Source organism: Fistularia commersonii, chromosome 17 (assembly GCF_037954325.1).
Source record: "Fistularia commersonii isolate RoL2024-O1a breed Wild chromosome 17, RoL_Fcom_v1.0, whole genome shotgun sequence".
Classification (NCBI taxonomy): domain Eukaryota; kingdom Metazoa; phylum Chordata; class Actinopteri; order Syngnathiformes; family Fistulariidae; genus Fistularia; species Fistularia commersonii.
Window position 1 is genome coordinate 9,499,725 of NC_141300.1, and position 17,965 is coordinate 9,517,689.

Here is a 17,965-nt window from a genome sequence, read left to right on the forward strand (position 1 = left end):
GTTGCGATTATGAAAGTAGTTGAACTTAAGAAGAACTTCGGAAACCTGGAGGGAGGAAACGAGTTACCTAAAAACTTTCTAAAAACGTCAACTTCTACCTCGAGAGCAGATCCCGGTCGCTAGATGACGCTGTGTCACCGCAGCCCGGTCGAAAATATAAATCTTCGCGTCCAACCCGGCAGCGGCTTTCACATCCGGGCGCTTCTCTCCCTCCTCTCAATCGCAATCCGGTTCCCTTCCCTCATATCTCGAGATCGGGGAGGTCCGTGGCTGCTGAACAACCCCCCTCCCTCGCCCCCCGAACCCCGGGCCCTCCGTCGGCGTCTGATACCGGGACTCGCTGGCGCCGCTTCCCCGCCCAGCCGGCCGCTCATGACGCGGGCTCCGCCGACGGTGGTGCAGGGCGCCGAGCGCTCCCCGTCTGTGCGACATCTCCGAGCTCCAGAAGCATCGCTAGCTAACGTTAGCTAACAACATCGATCTCTCTGCTACTCCAGCCCCCCACCCCTCCCTCCCTCCCTCCGGTCGACCCCGCCACTACCGATCCACCGGATCAACAGTTGATTGGTAGCCGAAGCCGGACCACCGAGGGCTTCCCCACCCGCCTCTCTACGTCCGCCGGCCCGCGGAGGATGCCCGGCTGTCTCCCAACCATCGCCCCGCATTCACGGCCTGCGAGGATCACCGTTTTACCCCGGAGTTCGAAGCAGTGATACCCAGACCGACATCCCATTCTCCCTCCGCCTCTCTGTGGCCTTTCTCGGGGTTCACTCTTCTCTACCTCAACACCCCGATGCCTCTCCGCTCCCGGCTCCCAACCTCAGCTGCACTCTAACGGATCCCCCGATTGGCTCCGCACCGGCTCCGGCTCTGCTGCTCCTGACAATCCGTGCGAAGGCGCGCCGCTCCGGCTGTCCAGACGGCGGCACACTGGGGCTCCTCTCCGGTTCTCTCTCGGTCCGGCTGCGGAAAAAAAACATTGACTCACACATTGCAGACCTGGTGACCGCTACGATCCCGCTCCGGTTCACCCGCCATCCGCACCTCCGGCGCATCCCCGTGACAGCCACCTCGGCGCCCGAGCGTCGGGTGTCGCCATGCCGGGTCCGGTGGCCGGCAGCAAGTCCCGCGTGTACGCCGACGTCAACACACTGAAGAGCCGCGAGTACTGGGACTACGAGGCCCACGTACCCAACTGGAAGTGAGTGCTTTTAAGTGTGAGTGTATCTGATCCCAGATATTGCCCTGTGTGTGTGTGTGTGTGTGTGTGTGTGTGTGTGTGTGTGTGTGTGTGTGTGTCTGTGTGTGTGTGTGTGTGTGTGTGTGTTTGTCTGTCAGTCATTCCTGCAGCTGATTCTGCAGAATCCCTCTTTCAGACCCTCTTCATTCCCCCCCAAAGCTGAGCCATGTCTGGGTGACACAAACACTTACCAGAGGCTCATACATTGATGTAATTGCACACTGGAGCTGAAAATATTTCTCAAGTCTTCCCCCAGTAGTCACACTCTTGTTTCTCTGTCTGTCCCTATAGCAACCAGGAAGACTACCAGCTGGTTCGTAAGCTGGGCAGGGGGAAGTACAGCGAGGTGTTTGAGGCCATCAACATCACCAACAATGAGAAGGTTGTGGTTAAGATTCTGAAGGTGAGCCTTTCTGATCAATGAGGCTAAAGGCTGTCAGAGATGGAGCATGTGAAACTCGGGGGCTCCATGTGATGTACACAGATGGATTAAAAATACCCCGATTTTCTACGGATCTAAACAGCCTCCCCCTTGTCCACGTTCAAACGGTTTTAAAATGAAGTTTGACCCGGTGATTTTTGTGTAATCCTCCTAAAAAACAGCTAGTTATTGCCAATGTGTTTTTTTTTAGATCACCAGATCAAGTGTTTTTCACCCAAACTTTTTTTTTTTTTGATTTATGATGATTGAACAGCGTGAGGCCAAATAAAAAAAAAAAAAACAATATTCCATTTCACTCATCTGAGGATTTTCTGTTTTTTTTTTTTTTTCTCCTAATCAGGCCTGTCTCACGACATCAGTTCTGCTGAAGTCGTGGAACTTCAGTCATGAATCAGACTCAATTTCAGCTAGATGTTTATCCATTAACATATTTATTTCTTTCAATTTTTTTTATTTAAACCTGCTGAAAAGATCAGCTTTGACATCGTTACATCTAGCTAAGACAAACCCGTCAGGGGTGAAACAGCTCTCATTGAAACTCGATGATTTGATCTCACTTGTTAAAACTCCAGCAAACATTGATTTAATTTATTCTTACTCGCTCCTTTTTGATGATATTAATAATACATCTCATTTATCAGTGCCTTTCTTATCATTCAAGGACACTTTACAAAGGTAAATACAGATAACAATAAAACAGATGTGACTATGTTATGACCATGAATTTTACTTGTCAATCTGCAAGAAAACAAACCATACAGGACAAATTATAATATCATATAATGCACATTTTTGTCATATTTTCAGGTAATATCCTGGTAGTAGCCAGGCGCTGATTTTATTAATTTATTTACCTTTTTTTTTAAAATGGATGCCTATTTATTTATTGCATTTTCTCACTGTTTTCGAGGGGCCTACTAAAATATTCAAAATATCAAAGAAAATGATTTACTACAACATCGTGTATAAAAAGAAATCCATCCTAACCTATTAGGTAGGATGCCTTGTTAAGGAAGCATAACTTATATATGATATCATTTATAACACGTTTCATGGGAACCACTGGAGTTTTTATAAGTAAGATTTAACAGTGCAATTCAACGTCCAACCTTTATGTCAATACGTTGCAGATCACTTTCCAATTATGTGGGTTTTATTGTGGGTCCCTGTCGGAGCTTGAAAAGCCATCGATCCCCTGTTTGCAATTAGTCGAGGGCGTCGGAGACCTGCTGCGAGTTGCTCCAACAGTTCCCACTCACTGCTTGTGCTTATTATCAACAGCTGATGAGGGAGAAATGTGTTTTAACCCACCCTTATGTCGATTTGCGTGCAAACTGTGAATTTACACACCCACAAACACAAGCTGTGGCCTTTCCGCAAGGAAGGAAAAGTAGTGTTCTCTCTACCCCACCTAGCTACCTGTAATTTGCTTGCCATTCGGGAGGATTGGCATGATGTTTTTGATCGGACTTGTGTCAATTTCTTGGCCCGTTCATTAGTTACAATGCAGTTTTGCTTGTTCGTGCGGGGGGGGGGGAGCACATCTACTTTTGATTCCACCAACAATATCGGTAGTATTGTTTAACATGTATTACTGTAACTACAAAATCGTGTTTTGTTTTTTTTCATTTATTTTTATTTTTACTGGTGGAAATTTTCTGTTGGTTCGCTGCAGTGGCTAAAATGGCGTGAATCAGAGCATCAGTTTGATCATCATCGTCATAAGAATAACTGACAGCAGAGTGGTCCGTGTAACAAGCTGCAAGAGTGACATCGGGTTTATCTCACAATTATAAATAATTAAAACATAAAGGCGGCCTCCTTTGGTGCAGAGTCCCAACTTCTTGACATCGTGTTTATTTTTTGCCCTTTCTGTTTGAATCAGCCCGTCAAAAAGAAGAAGATCAAGCGAGAGATCAAGATCTTGGAGAACCTGCGAGGGGGGACCAACATCATTCGACTGGTGGACACAGTCAAAGACCCTGTGGTAGGTTCTCTGGGATATGTATGTTTGTGTGTTTGAGCTGACACAAAGGGGATATATTAGCGTTTAAAAAAAGGGTAATTCACAATCACAATTAAATGAACTGTTCTGAGGATGTGTAGTAGTTTGATTCTTTTAAATGACTGAGAAATGCGTCCCTCTTACATGCCTGTGTCACTCAGCTGACCTTTGAATGCATCATTTCTCATCTGACCTTTTTAAAGGATATAATTTTGGCAGTTGGATTTTTTTTTTTTATAATGTTTCGCTCTGCTGGTTTTTGCCTTTTTTTTTTTACCAAATTCTTATTTAGATGTAAATTTTAAGGTAATTTCTTGTTAATTCGCCAGGAAATGCTTTGCTCTTTTTTTTTTTTTAGATGATTTTCCAAAAGATTTTCAAGTAAAAAGGTCTCATTTTCAAGTGAGCTCTCAACGATTTTATGCATATTCGGGGGCTCATTGAAGGGCATTTTACTCGTGACATTTTTCCAGTCAGCAGAGGAAGACTTAACAAGAAAACTATCAGTCTGTTATCACTCCTGCAAAGATCTGTATCCTGACAAGCACATGTAAAATATTGTCATGTTTTCAAAGCTAAAAAAATCATCTGCATGATTCACTACATTGGATACACTGTATATCCAACCTAGGCCAGTGTTAGTTATTGTTGATACTTGGTCCAGTACACAAACGTTCCTGCTATTTTTCAGGCGATATCAAAGGTTGTTCTCATTCCAAATTGATTGATGACATGTCTTTCAAAGATGATTTGATGCATTACCGGGTCATATATGAACGTTAATTCGCGCAAAGACGTTTTTCCGTATTAGTACGGTATCAGAGGGTTCCTGGTTCGGGTTTGACAGGGGGGTGTTTTTGTGCGGAGTCTGCATTTTTCCCCCCATGTCTGCGTGGGTTTTACCCCTTGACCTTCCCGTCGACCCTGAGTGCCGTAGTAGCAGTGTTGATAGTGAATGAATGAATGAATGAGCACGGTGTATAGAATGTCTATGTGTGTATATGCAGTATATATATATATACACACACACACACATATATATATATATATATATATATATATATATATATATATACATATATATATATATATATATATATATAATGACATTTTGTAATTTGGAAAGGGGCACGCTAGGTTTCACACACGAATACATGAACTGAAAGGAAGTTTACGTTTACTACACTGTAAATGCTTTGGAATGCACATGATAAACACTTCGTCTAGAAAGACTGTGTTACTGTCAAATTGTGTGTATATATATAGTTTCAGTGGTTGAATTTTTTTTCTTTTAAATGTTTCTAGATTTCAGATGGTTTTCTGGTCCTTTCCTTTTTTATAGGTGATCAATTCCTGATAATTAGGTAATTATAATTTGATTTTTATTTTGATTATGTTTTACCATCTATGAGTCAGTGTTTTCCAATATACAAATATTTTTTATTCATTTTTCTTTATTTTCCGATCCTCTGTGTGCTACCTTTTTTTATACTTATAATATTTGTAACTGATCTACTGCTACCGCACTGTCCTATTTCTGCTGTGTGACTTGAAATTTGCATTAGGGGGATGATTGAAGGTGCATTCCATTCTATTCTTATATATATATATATATATATATATAAAATATATAAATAATGAAAAATTATTTTATAATAATTATTATTAATCAATTCTTTTCCTCATTCTTTGTGGTCTTTTTGTCTTTTTTTTTCAAAATAAATGCCCCGTGACCGACTGCTTTAAGTTACCCAAAATAATCTCCCAATTTGCTTGAAACAACTTGAAATTCTGCAATTCTTATTTTAAAAATGTATCTGGTGATAACCTAGAAATGAATTAAGGAATTAATTAGAAATAATCAGTATTGGAATCATTTTTGGAAACTGGAAATATTAGAAAACATTTTAATTATCAAAATTAGTAGTTTTTAAAAGGTCAGAGCACAGATGGTTCATCATAGTTTTTATGAAGCTGCGGTTTCTCAGTAGGGGAAAATCAAGCCTGGTTACTTTTGACTGGCATCAAGGTGAGATTGTTGGAACTGTGAGAATTTGATCAGCACATTCCTGACAAACAAAAAAGACGCCTTTCAGACAACCTGCCCCATAAATTGACCCCTACTGCCATATTTATCGCCTTCGTACGTTGTAAGTCTTGTCCCTGAAGGAAACCTCCGTCATCAGTCTTCTTGGTTAATACGAGAAACTTTTCAGCTTGTTTTTAATCTATCACTTGCATTGCAGGAACACTTCAGTTATTTGTGTGTGTGTATGGTAAATGTGTTAACCTGAACAGGATTGATTCTCAATGAACACACAATCCCAATGAGATCCACTGATCCACATATTTTTCAAATATTATTACTGATATTGATGTAGACTCTGATGTACGCTTTTTTTCCCAATAAATTATTGTTATTATTTGTTTATTTTTGTTCTAATGTGTTTAATTGTAACCCCAAAACAAAAAATGTGTTAGTATACTATGTGTCACAGTTGTGTTCGGCGCGGCAGAAAAACAAGAACACAATACTCTGAGCTGGCTCTTTAGTGAGTGAAATTCTGTTTAATTCCACAGAGTCCACTGTCTTTCTTAAACTTAGAGCTGCACCTTTCCTGACAGCCATTAAATTAAAAGCTCAAAATTCAATCAAGGCTGCTTTTTTTGGACGTGTGGGTTTAATCATTTTCCAATCCACTCATTCGTTCATTCCTGTTGTGAGTTGGGTGGGGGTTAAGCCGTTTTTGTTGTCACAGCTATTAAAAATGTTTAGGTACCAGTCAGGAGTCATGTCGATCTGCACGAAGAGAAAAGGACTTCTCCATTCTGTAGGAATTCTTAATTTGCAGTTACGTATCTCTTTATTTATTTGGCTGCCATAGCTCAGCCCTTGGGAAACCAATGTTTACATATTAAGAGTCAACAAAAAAATAACGAGCTTGCTAAAGTGCGTGGGAACTGTGTGTCAGCAGGGCTGTGGCAATAAACCACACCTTTTCGGGTAGAAGGCGTCAGCTCACGAGCTCTACCCTCAAAAGTGCTGCTGAAAGGCCAGAGAGGCAACCCCTCAGACACATTTTTATTTTCATGAACCTGTTTATGCTTTATGCACATATGTGGGACGAGTCGAAGTAAGGTATAACACAAAATTTGTTCTATTTATATTGCTTCCTTTTTTTTGTTATGGCTCAGTCTTACACCTAATTTTCATTAACTTTTTCTCATTTACATGGTAAAACCTTTAAAAAAGGGCATTCAGTCATTTATTTCTTTTAATTCAGCTAACTGCAAGCTGTACTCTGAAGCAGATTATGCCATGTTATGCCACAGCAGGGACAGAAAAGTGGCCGCCCGGATGCTATTCAAAGAAGTATGGCGCATATAACACCGGATATTTGTTCGGTTTGTTCCCGTCTCTATCTCAGGGCCTCTTGACACAGCCAGTGTTTCTCCCTGATGGAAACCCGCTGTGATCTAGTCTCCTGGAACTACTGGGGTTAAAATATAATTCTGTTTTCTGGCTGGTTCAGTCAAAATTGGGTGGATCTTGTCTTGAATATTTGGTGCTTTTCCTGTGTCTGATCAGCGATGAATCATATGTCTGCTTTGTTTACTGTCGATGATTTTCTGTTCAGTTTCTGACACTCTCCACCCTCCCTGTCTCTTTGGTGGCAACACAGTCCAGAACTCCTGCACTGGTCTTTGAATGCATCAATAACACAGACTTCAAGGTAAAACAACTCCCTTCTTTCATTGGTCTTCGGGCCCTCTCTGTTTTGTGATCCGTGCTTCTCCCTGTCGATGCAGCTTTTTTCATGTGCTCACTCTCTTTTGTATAATCTGAAGCACGATGGGCTCAATCAGAGCAGGAGATTCCGCTTTTTGAGCGAACCATTTTCCAAATTCAATGTTCCTCTCTTCACATACGCTTCCTTTTTCCCCGCAGGAGTTGTACCAGAAGTTGACAGATTACGATATCCGTTTTTATATGTATGAACTACTGAAGGTGAGACTCACTGCGACTCGTTTGTCACACGTCTATAACAGGAAAACAGTTGTGACTTTTGCTCGTACTATACATTTGGAGAAAAATGTGATTATTTGAACTCTCCTCTACATGTGGTCGCGCATCAAACCATCACTAGTGAGGTGTTGCGATGCAAGTACAAAAAAAAATATGTACCAAGCTATTCTGGATGTATTCTAAATGCATCTTCAAGTATCACTAAATCCTAGAAAATATTTAGAATCATGGTGAAAATGTCACATGTAAGCATGGAAATGATTAAAATACACATTTCTAGGGGCAGCTTTTCCCTAGTTACAGTCTTGTTATTTTTGTCGGATGATTAAGCCTACTCTTATGTAGCATTACGGGGAATTCACAAGACAGTGTACCAATGGTTAAGAGTGTGTGTGTGTGTGTGTGTGTGTGTGTGTGTGTGTGTGTGTGTGTGTGTGCGTGCGTGCGTGCGTGCGTGCGTGCGTGCGTGCGTGCGTGCGTGCGTGCGTGCGTGCGTGCGTGTCCAGGCTCTGGACTACTGTCACAGTATGGGAATCATGCATCGTGACGTCAAACCCCACAATGTGATGATTGACCACCAGCTGCGAAAGGTATTTTTTCAGACACACACCACCTCCCCTCTCGCCCAACACACAAAACAGTTTTCCGTGTCGGTTTTACCTCACGTCATTTGAATTTCTCTGAGCCATCGCTTGTTAGAGAATATGGCTGAAGCCTTACATGCACCAAGTTCATCCAATAAGTGTGAACAGAGTGGGAAGAAACTCCTGAAATAACAGCAGATGCCATTTCAGCGTGAATCAACATCTTTTACTGCTCTCCTGCAGTACAGTTCACTCTTTGTGCAGACCGCCATGATACACATGATCAACCACCAGTTTTTAATCACCGTTAAATTATTATAACCGCTGACTTTCTTTAAAATTTCTTGCTGTCTATACCCCAATATGTACTTGACATAAAAAAGGAAACCGTACATTCAGACACTACAGGGACCCTAAAACTACCTTTTTAAGTAAGGAACTCCCTCTTTTGTAATTGATGTTTTAAAGTTGAATTACTTGTGTTCCTGAATTGGCGTCTGAGCTATTCGTGCAGGATAAGACTTCACTGGGGCCAAAGTGAACTGAGACAGGCAAAAAAACACCGCAAAATTAAAGAATAATTTAAAATCTGTAATGTAATTAATATATTTACCAGGCTGCTTTGCATCTATAATGTATGTGTCAAATAAGAGGTCCTATCCGATGGAGGTTAGATTTTATAGTGTAAAATTGTAAAAAAAAAAACTCAAACGATCGGATCAATAAGGAGGAATAGCATTATTATATAGTTTCTGAGTTAAGGATGAATAATGTCTCTCCACTTGAGCGATTAATATGTGGTTGAAACTGCTAAACAGATTTTTATGATCCTTTAAGCCATCAAGGGACTCGTGTTTAGAATGAGCTTTGGCATTAAACAAATGCACTTAATATTGAACTCTAGTCTGTGTTTATCCACTTTTTAAAAGACAGGGAAAAGTGACTTTCTTTGAGTAATAGGATCCAAAGATGCAAGGGTTTGTTAAAATACATAGAAAATACTCTTGTCAAAATCTTCTTGTCATGGCAACTGGACTTGCATTTCTTTACTTGAAGATGCTTCAGCCCTCATCTGAGAGGCTATTTCAGTTCTTCAGAACTGAAGAAGCCTCCGGGCAAGGGGTGAAACATCTTCAAGTGAAGAAGTTCAATTCCATTACCACCTCAAGAAGATTTTGACAAGAATTCACCATGACCTGGATGACTGAGAACCGCCAGAGACCTAAATAGAAATTACTATGCGGAAATGTACAGTGCCAGATATTTATCTAATGTAAGAGAATTAGCTACTTCTCCAGGAATATGACTTAGGTCTTTCATCATGGGGGCAGCGTCACGTTCCAGTTCAGTTTACGAGTTCAAACGGCAACTTTTACGTGTCATGTAGCATTTTTATACAACAAAAAGGCTCATGGCACTGTTTCTGGAAACAATATAATCTTTCCTCAAGAACAAATCTTACTTAATCACACCTCGGGCATTTTCATGGTTATCGAGGACAATGTGTAAGTAGGACATTGAATTTCAGTAGCCGCCATAGGCATCTCAGGTAGCTCATTCGTTCCACACGGTTCATCTCCAGGAGGGACTCTTGCTGTAGATTTCCAACGTCTACCGGAATAGCTGAGAGGGTAGGATTCCCTCTCTGTTGCTACTGCGAACCGAAGCTGTTAGGAAGCCCCATTGGCTTTCGGTTGTGGAAATGGCTATTTTTTCAGTATTTTTTTTAATTTTTTTTATTTTTTTGTTCAATACTTCCATCCATGAATTGATTTATATTTAATTCACAACGTCCCCAGTCTCCTAAATAAATTAAAAGATATATAATGAATCATTACAAAATACTGATGCCAGATAAAATCTGACTTACACTGAGTGTCAGTAAATACTTACTAGATATTCAAAATCCCATGTTATAAGTTGTATCTAGTGTGACTCCAAAAGGCAAACTAGTGTGTCCAAAAGTATGTCCCTCATTCCTCAGAATATTATATACAGTTCAGTTGTATAGCACATTCAGAACCAACAACATTCAGAACCTAGATAAATAAAGATACTTTTATTAGTGTTATTCTAATAATTTTTTCAAAGTTGAAATAATTGCTCTGTTAAATTTGGAAAAATAGAAAATAAAAATAAATAAATAAATACATACATACATAAACAGCAGTGGTAATGCAGGTACATTTCCATAGATTTCACCCACACGAATTACTATTGTTTTTTGCTTCCAAAGCCTTTGTTTACCGACTTTTTAAAACACAAACTATGTGACTTTGTAACAATTGCCAGTTTATAGCACTGCCGTTAAACATGAACCAGCGGAAATTGATTGCGAAACAATAATCAGCTGTTATTTTTATTGCAACTAGTTCAGATAGACATATTTTTTTAGTCTATGTGTAATTTTTTTCTTTCTTATTGTTTGAAGCCGAGGGTGACTCGAACAGCTCAAAATGCCCAGCAAAGTAATCATGATGTGGGCATTTACGCTTTGTTACCCGCTGAACCACATTTAGTCCAGAGGGGTGTTTTTTACTGCTGTCCAGCAGAGGGCAGAAGCTCAACACCAGTCAGGTTCCCAGACCGTATGCGTTCTCAGTGTGGTCATTTTGCTGAGGTTCGGAAATATTACATCTGAGTCCGGCTGGTTCTCCCTACCCTGCAGAGTATGTTGAGAACAGGTTAAAAATGTTTTACAAATATAGCAGGAATGGACTTCCAGACTGATGTTCGAAGGCATTCAACATTGACTAAATAGCCAAGTCAATTCAATAATGTGAAGGAAGTGTGAATAAACGGACATGGTTAAAATGAAGTAAAGCTTGGGGCATAAATGATGTAAACACATTTATTCAGAGTACATCTATAGGTAAATCCAGATAATAATATGTATGTTGCTGGGAAAGGGAGATCATAAAGAGGAGTTTATAGCACCGATTAAGTTTTGTGACATTAGTGATTTTCTTTATCGGGAAAGAAGTTTCACAAAGCAAACTTCTAATGACCGATCTGTTTCTTTAGCTACGCCTAATAGACTGGGGACTGGCAGAGTTCTACCACCCTTCCCAGGAGTACAACGTCAGAGTGGCTTCACGGTACTTTAAAGGTCCCGAACTCCTGGTGGACTATCAGGTAATGCACAGCACACTCGCCAGCACACTTCTAAAAAATCCATACACAGTGACACGCTGTATCTCCACAAGTACAGTCGGAGCAGTGTCACCACCTCCCGTATTAACAATTATAAACACAAGTTTACTGTACAATCTCTCTGTGTCATACGATTTATTTTAAATCACTTAATTCGCTCCCTATTTCACAGTCAGTTTGACTCTTTATGCCCACTAATAAAGGTGTTTAGATACCTATAAAATACATTTTATGCCCTGATGTCAGTTATTCTATACTCTTCACATCACAAAACAAATTTATCTTACTCAGTATTACAATCCCTTAAATTGTAATTCCTAGTCCTTTCATGGGATTATGTCCAGAAATTTGTAAGCCATTATTGCTCCAGTAGTATGAGACTTTGTCTTTCTCTTGTTGACATCAGATAATGCCATCATTGCATATGGATAGATTTTTATTTGTATTTTTTTTTTTTTTTTGTTTTCCCTCACCAGCTGCTGGTTGTGTGTTTCAGATGTATGATTACAGTCTAGATATGTGGAGTTTGGGCTGCATGCTGGCCAGTATGATCTTTCAGAAAGAGCCCTTCTTCCATGGACAAGACAACTACGACCAGGTATCGGCCACTCACGTGCACTTCCTCCTCGTGAACCAAAGCCAGTCTAGCGCCGGGCAGGTATTTCATGTCTCTGGGTGGCCTCATAAACCCTGTTACTGAGACTTCAAGGAGGTTTCTGTCAGCAGTCGGAAAAAGCAACTTTACTCCCAGCTTAAACTTAATTATTAACCCATTTTTACCATCGTGTCCTTATGACATCACCTCATGGAAGTAAAAGGTTTTTGTGACTGGATTTACAACACTGTCTAAAGGTCCTGGAGGAGAACACAAAATTAAAAAAAAATGTATGCATTTTTTTTCTCTTTATTTTATTTTTATTTTGTGCCCATTTCAGTTTACTTTCAGACAAAAATAAGTAACACGGAAGCAAAAATCAATCACTCAATCAATTAATTACAGAAGAGTCACCAAAACTGACCATGAAAACCTAAAGATATGCAAAACAAAAACTTTAATATTTAAAATAATTATTGATTCTTCAATATTTTATATATAAGATAAGATAAGATAAGATAAACTGTATTGATCTCCATCGGGGAAATTCCTTGGTTATAATGTCGAAAAAAGGAAATAATTATGAATATAAATAATAATAGAAAGGCAGAGGACAGTAGATAGCGAGAAAAAAAAAATCCACAAATAAGCAGAGGTATATATTATACAATGATTTTTAAAGACATGTATCGGTAAGTGTTTCTACGTGAACACCCAAGAACAACACCACATCTTTAATGTTTTGCCAGTTACTATTTTGTGACTCAGGAAATGGATACCGGATCAGATTTCTACTGTTTTCAATCTTTGCTAAATCGATGACCCCAAAAAACAGACTGCAGCCACAGACATTTAAAACTGTATGATGGTTGAAATGAAATGCTGTGAGAAAAGTCCACACCCTAAAAGACCCAGTATTCTTTGAAGGGTAAATTGGTGATCTTGGTTAGAAAAAATAAACTATTTGCCCGAAGTTTTCCGGTTCCTTTGGAGTGTTCTTTCAATGGCAGTGCACCTTTAGTGCTCATAAGCGTGAAAATGTTTGCGCCGGTGAGGTATTCCGAACCAGCGAAAAGGAGGGAAGACAAATCTGATGCCCCTAAAGATCCTTCATGAAAGATCTTGCTGACTGTGGAATGAATCCTCGCTCCACATTCCAGACAAACATGCCAACATTCTAACTCCTCTACCCAAATCTATAATCCAACTTCATCAGTAATTAAAAAAAAGCAGACCACTATAAATCGTCATGACGACGAAGTTCGACCAAGCCGTCAGACTCAGCAAGCAGCAGATCAATGGCTGTATTCCCTCTCAAAGCTCCACCTTACCACTGAATTCCAGATTATTTATTACAGTTCAAGCTTTACAATTATCTGAACTTCCGCATTTAATTATCTTATTTATTTACTGGGGGGGGGGGTGTTTTCTTGCCAAGTTTTCAGTGACACCCTTGAACGCATTTAGAGAATGCGTTTATACAGATAGAAGGAGGGAGTTTTCTAGAAATGTTCCGACTCAAGCTGGTTTCTTCATTCAGGATTATAACGGAAATTTTCTGAAACATCACGTCTTAGACATTGGTTTCGCAAAATTGATCATCAGTGGCCAGTCTTTGTTTATCTCTGAGCCCCTGTCCGTTGTCTCATAGCTGGTCCGAATTGCCAAAGTCTTGGGGACGGACGAGCTGTTTGGCTACCTGCGTAAATACCACATTGAACTGGACCCACGCTTCAAAGATCTGCTGGGACAGTAAGTTCAGCCTGCCATCTCTCCTTCAGTTGTTTCAGTTGCAGTTTGACTATGGTCTGTAAATATCAAACCAAAATGATAACAATAATAATAATCATTGCTTGCTGCAAGTCTAATAAGTCCTTCGTGTGTTTGCAGACAGAGCAGGAAACGCTGGGAACAGTTTGTTCAAACGGAGAACCAGCACTTGGTGAGTCCCGAAGCTCTGGACCTGCTGGACAAGCTGCTACGCTACGATCACCAACAGAGACTGACCGCCACAGAGGCCATGGAGCACCCCTACTTCTGTTAGCACCCCACACTCACATACACACACATACACACACATACACACACACAACGCATAACAGCAAACAGGGAGCTCTAGCTTAAAGAAGTCACTATCGTGCCTCTACAAATGTGATTTATAAATGTAACTCATGAACATATCAGGACAATGGCCTTGATTTACTTCTACTTAAAGGACTTTCTTGCATATCTTTTTTCTGTCACTGCACACTTCTAGTCTAACTCCAGGTCCCCCTAATATACTTTAAAAAACAACCAGGATCCTCTCCTCTTCCAGACCCGGTAGTAAAGGAGCAGTCGAATTCAGACAACAACATGGTTTCTAGTGGCAGCACGACCGCACGATGAGAATGAGACAGGTAATGGTTTTCAGACAAGGGTCATGTGGAAATGGTTGATGGAGTTTGATCCCTTTATTTATTTGTTTGTTTGTTTGTTTTCTCGGGTTGCAAAATAAATTTGATTTTCTCTCTCTTCACAGAAGTGGAAGAAAGGACGTTTGTTACCTCAACTTTGTACCCGGTTGTGACAGTAACTTTGACAAGTGTACAGTAACAATGGATCAAAGTAACTCTGACCAGTTACACATTCACAGATTTGTGCATATGGATACACACACACACACACACAAACATGTACACATAGATCACAGCATATTGAGACAGACACACACACACACACACACACACACACAGACAACTATACACATACCCTCCTCCTCTGTATCCGTCTGTGATTGGCTTGTCCTGGTTCCCTGTCCAGCAGCCTGACCAATGAGCTTGAAGCTGCTCTCCCATCACCCCCTCAAACCCACCCCACCCTCCCGTAGGCCGTAAAGGACAAACTACTTTTTAAGACAATTCAAAAACCCCATTCCCCTTTGTCCGCCCCCCTTCGTCCCCATTCATGTTACCCCTGCCCCCCCCCTTGTTTGCATCAGCATGGAGAATGGACCGGAGTGTGAGACCCCCCCCCCACCCCCTCCATCCTCTCCCCAGCCCGTTGAATCGCGCATCCATCCGTCTGTCTGGCCACCCTTCCTCCCCGAACAGACAGACAAACGTCTTAGCACTACTCCAGTTCTGAAAGTGGCATGGTGGACTCTCTCTAGATAGAATGATGATGATGATGATATTAATGACAAATAAATGATTTTTATTTAGATGAACCCTTCCTGTCCATGGTGTCAGTTAATATATTGTGTTTCAGTTTCGTCCGTGTTCGGACACTTGCGTTTAATATAGAACCAGGATAGTCATATTCTCCCTATATTATTTCCTATTGATCCCCATTCCTAGGCTATATTAAAGATGGCTGCCATTCAATAGCTGTGGTATCTGAAGGTTAAGGCAAGGAATGGAAACGTTCTGCAATGGAAAAAATGGTTTATTTTCTTCCCGTGCAGCCTCTTCAGGTGCATCACTAGAATTTTCAACTCGGTCACCTGTCACCAGGCTTTACCCAAACATATCATATTTTGCACTTCCAGCCATCGAACACACAGGCCAAGGAAAATTTCCAGGTGATGTGTGAATGCCCACGTAGCTTATATTTTGAGGCGAGATCACCTTTACTCCAATTTATGAACAGAAACTTAGTCTGTGTAAGGAGAGAAGCTCAGTCCAATCAGGTGGTGGGTGTGTGTGTGTGTGTGTGTATGAGTGTGTGTGTGAGTATGAAACCTGAGCTCATTCCTGTTCACAGCCAGACCGAGATGATACTTAGCATCCCAGTGATCCCTTTATTTCACTCGAACCTAAAAGACCAACCTGTCCTTCTGGTTGAATGGGCTTGTGGCTGTGCGTTTTCTGCTGTGCTGGCCTTTTCCACTGAATCTCCGTGGAAGGCATGCACAAAGGTTCAAAATCAACAAGCTGGTTATCAACAGATTTATCATTTATGCGACTTCTGGACTCAAACTCTCTCAAAAAATATTTCCAAAGTCGTCCAATTATCAATTCTGTGATGGAAATTCTGGAACAGAAAGATGGGAGTGCTCCGGAATGAATGGAAGTTCACCGATGACAATGAATGAAACTTTCATGCCTCCTCCATTTGGAAAGCCTGCACTTTATTCATTATTGTGATTTTAAAACAATATCTGAAGTTGAATCAACTGACTTCTTTGCAGGTATTTGATCCTGAACCGAAGATTATTAGGAATGTATGTGTGTGATATCTGTTTAGGGTAGATGCACAAAGTGTGCAAGATGGTGCTGAGTGTGAGGTTTGGAGGTAGTGCCACTGAAAAAAGGGAGGAAGGCAGAGATGGAGATGTTGTGGTTCTCATTGAGAGGGAGGAGGATCGGTAGGAACAGTAAAACAGCATTTTAGATGTTTTGGAGATAAAGTCAGACTTGGTTTGGACATGTATAGAGGAGGGAAAGTGAAGGGTGCTGAGATTTGAGCTGCAAGGCAGGAGGCCCAGAGGTGCACAAAATAGAAGATTTATGGATGGAGTGAAACATGAAGTTGGTTGTTGTGAGAGAAGAATATGCAAAGTATAAGGTTAGCTGGAGGATGATGATTGGCTGTGTCAACCTCTGAGGAAGACCACTGCAGATAGACTGGAAATTGAACACAATAAGAAAAAGGTTAGAAGAATGAAGACAATGATTGATTCTTTGTTATTGTTGATTTCAATTATATTTTCTCCCACCTATTTCACTTTCTTGTTTGGAAATGTGGTGAATCTTTTAGCTCATGTTTTCATGTTTGAAATGTTTTACAATGCAAATGGGCACACATTGCAAGACATGTGTTCCTGCATCCTATAGATGCAAATCCTGGATTGTGTCCTCCAGCTATTGTCTGATTAACAGTCGCTGTTGTGTGTCTCAAGTATCAACTTCACTTTGCACAGAAACCAGAGCTTTGACTTCCTCTCTTACAATCTGACTCCTGGCTCACGTTGTGCTCTCACACACCTATAGGAAAACACATGTTCTTGCGCTCAGGAAAGCAGTATATCCACTGTAGCATGGTCATGAAACATTCAGCAGCAAGTCCATGTCATGGGTGCCATCTGCACACACACATACACACCAACCAGGTCAGCTCTTTTTTCTTTTTTTTTTTTTCAGTGTGCATGGACGTAGGTGAGCTGTATTTTCCACTGTATTTAGTAAACACAGTAAGTCAACACTGGTCATTTTCCATCCACACAGTTCTTCTTGGCTCAAACAGGTCAACTGCTGCAGGATTTTTTACACACACAATGAGATCTTTCATTTGACAATCAGTGACTCCATTTATCCTCAGTTCCCAAGTCATTGTGGTTAGGCGACATGAAGATAATAACTTTAGTAATAGAGAGTGTCAATCGGGATATAATTATCAATTTAGCTTGAAATTCAAGGGTGTGTTTTGGGTTAAACCCCTATAGTCCAATCCAAAGGTTAGTCCTATGAGATGCAGGTGTCCTGGAGTCAGTCCAACATGACAGGGCTTTTACCAGGAGGACGAGATTTATATTTTTTATATTCAGTTTTATGTTTGTTTCAGTGTGTGGGCGGCACGGGGGCGCAATGGTTAATGCTTCAGCTTCACTGGACAAAGGACCCTGGTTCAATTCCGACAAGGGGACCTTTCTGTGTGGAGTTTCCTCCGTGTTCTCTGGAGCGGGTTAATTGGAAAAAATTGCCCTGGATGAGTGAGTGAATGGTTGTCTATCTGTATATGTGGCCCTGCGACTGACTGGCAACCAGTCCGAGGTGTACCCTGCCTCTTGCCTGATGACAGCTGGGATAGGCTCCAGCATCCCCCCTCCCTGAGTGCAGGATAAGTGGCAGATGATGGATGGATTTTAGTGTGCAGCAAAATAAATGACCACTGCAACTTCTCCAAACTGTCAGTGCCTGGGCTTCACAAAAATTAAGT

General features: G+C 40.9%; 1 protein-coding gene across 2 annotated transcripts; it reads left to right on the forward strand.

Moving 5' to 3' along the window:
- Nucleotides 1–238: 238 nt before the first annotated feature.
- csnk2a2b (casein kinase 2, alpha prime polypeptide b) lies at nt 239–15,254 on the forward strand. Of its 2 annotated transcripts, none has more exons than XM_086163286.1 (12): nt 239–1,201; nt 1,532–1,643; nt 3,568–3,669; nt 7,326–7,421; nt 7,637–7,696; nt 8,221–8,304; nt 11,323–11,433; nt 11,948–12,049; nt 13,698–13,798; nt 13,937–14,085; nt 14,364–14,445; nt 14,568–15,254. In XM_086163286.1, the coding sequence occupies exons 1-11, from the start codon at nt 1,098–1,100 to the stop codon at nt 14,432–14,434; spliced, it is 1,092 nt and encodes a 363-aa protein (XP_086019412.1). In that variant the 5' UTR covers nt 239–1,097; the 3' UTR covers nt 14,435–14,445; nt 14,568–15,254. The 2 variants fall into 2 exon arrangements, with proteins under 2 accessions (XP_086019412.1, XP_086019413.1); XM_086163287.1 differs by having other exon boundaries at nt 7,371–7,421.
- Nucleotides 15,255–17,965: the final 2,711 nt, after the last annotated feature.